Source organism: Alligator sinensis, unplaced genomic scaffold (genome assembly GCF_000455745.1).
Source record: "Alligator sinensis unplaced genomic scaffold, ASM45574v1 scaffold453_1, whole genome shotgun sequence".
Lineage (NCBI taxonomy): Eukaryota > Metazoa > Chordata > Crocodylia > Alligatoridae > Alligator > Alligator sinensis.
This window is the reverse complement of record NW_005842485.1, coordinates 130,943-132,049: the sequence shown is the minus strand read 5'-3', so window position 1 is coordinate 132,049 and position 1,107 is coordinate 130,943. Positions and strand designations below refer to the sequence as shown.

The 1,107-nt window shown below is 57.6% G+C and overlaps 1 protein-coding gene across 1 annotated transcript in view; it reads left to right on the top strand.

The window, feature by feature from the left end:
• BOLA3 (bolA family member 3) overlaps positions 1 to 1,107 on the top strand; it is an 18,269-nt gene that overhangs the window by 158 nt on the left and 17,004 nt on the right. The window contains exon 2 of the mRNA XM_025212819.1: positions 379 to 580. Coding sequence (XP_025068604.1) covers positions 379 to 580 — 202 coding nt within the window. The remainder of the gene's footprint in view (positions 1 to 378; positions 581 to 1,107) is intronic.

The window sequence follows — 1,107 nt, the reverse complement described above, 5'->3', positions numbered from 1 at the left end:
GCAGCCGGGTACGGGGCGGGTTTCGGGTGCGGGTCCCCCCTCGTGCCTAGGGGTCCCTCTCTTAGCTGGGGAAGGCTGTTGCGGGATTGCTTAGCAACCGCGGCACCCCCCTGCAGGTGGTGTACCGCGCATGCGCGCTCTTGGAGTTCGGCCAATGGTAGCGGCCCCTGCAGGTGCCATGCCGCGCATGCGCTTGGCGCTGTCCAGGGCGGGCTGGGGATGCCACCTATGCTAGCGCGCCCCCTGCAGGGGGGACTCTGCGCATGCGCCCTGGGCGGTGCCCAGCCCAGGAGGCACGTGCTGCAGAGGGAGCTGCCAGGCGTGTGGACAGAAGGGCCCGGGCTTGCCCCAGGCCTGGGGGCTGCTGCCCAGCCATAGCAGGCCCCAGTCCCACCCAGCTGCTTTGGTACTGATGCACCCTGCCCACCTCATCCAGTTTCTCCTTGCCCCCAGGCACTGCTGCTATGTGCGCCTCAGTGCAGGGCGCTGGCCTCACAGACAGAAGGTGAGGCCCAGGTGATACGGGTCCTGCAGGAGAAGTTCCCTCAAGCCTCTGCCATCAAGGTGGTGGATATTTCCGGTAAGCAGAGGCCTCTGGGCTGGCTGTGTCCAGTGCATGGCGTCATGGTGGGGGGTATTGGGGACAAGCAGAGCTAGCCAGGACCTGAGCATTGCTTGCAGAGCAGCATGATGGAGGAGGCAAGTGCATGGAGCCGGTATCTCTCTGGACTGTTGAAGATGCATGGATCTTTCCTGGGAATGGTCAGTGCCTGGATGAGGCTGTAGGTTTCAGAACTGTTGGCAAATAAAAATACCCCTAGGGTTCTGAATTAGCCTAAGGGAATGATACAACACCTCATTCGATGAGTAACGGAAAGGCTTTTATTTACAATAAATAGTCAAAGTCAAATGAGCCCAAACCAAAGCAAAGTTCAGTAGTTAGCTCTAAGGTGATGATTTCTCACCAAATAGGTGACAAGAGAGAGAGTCTGTGTCTTCCACCTTCTTGAGATAGCTGGGACGCAACAGCAGTTCTTGTCAGAGAGATCTTTCATTCCTGAAGCATGCTCTGTTAGCTGTTCTACTTCTTTTTAATGCCCTTAGTTC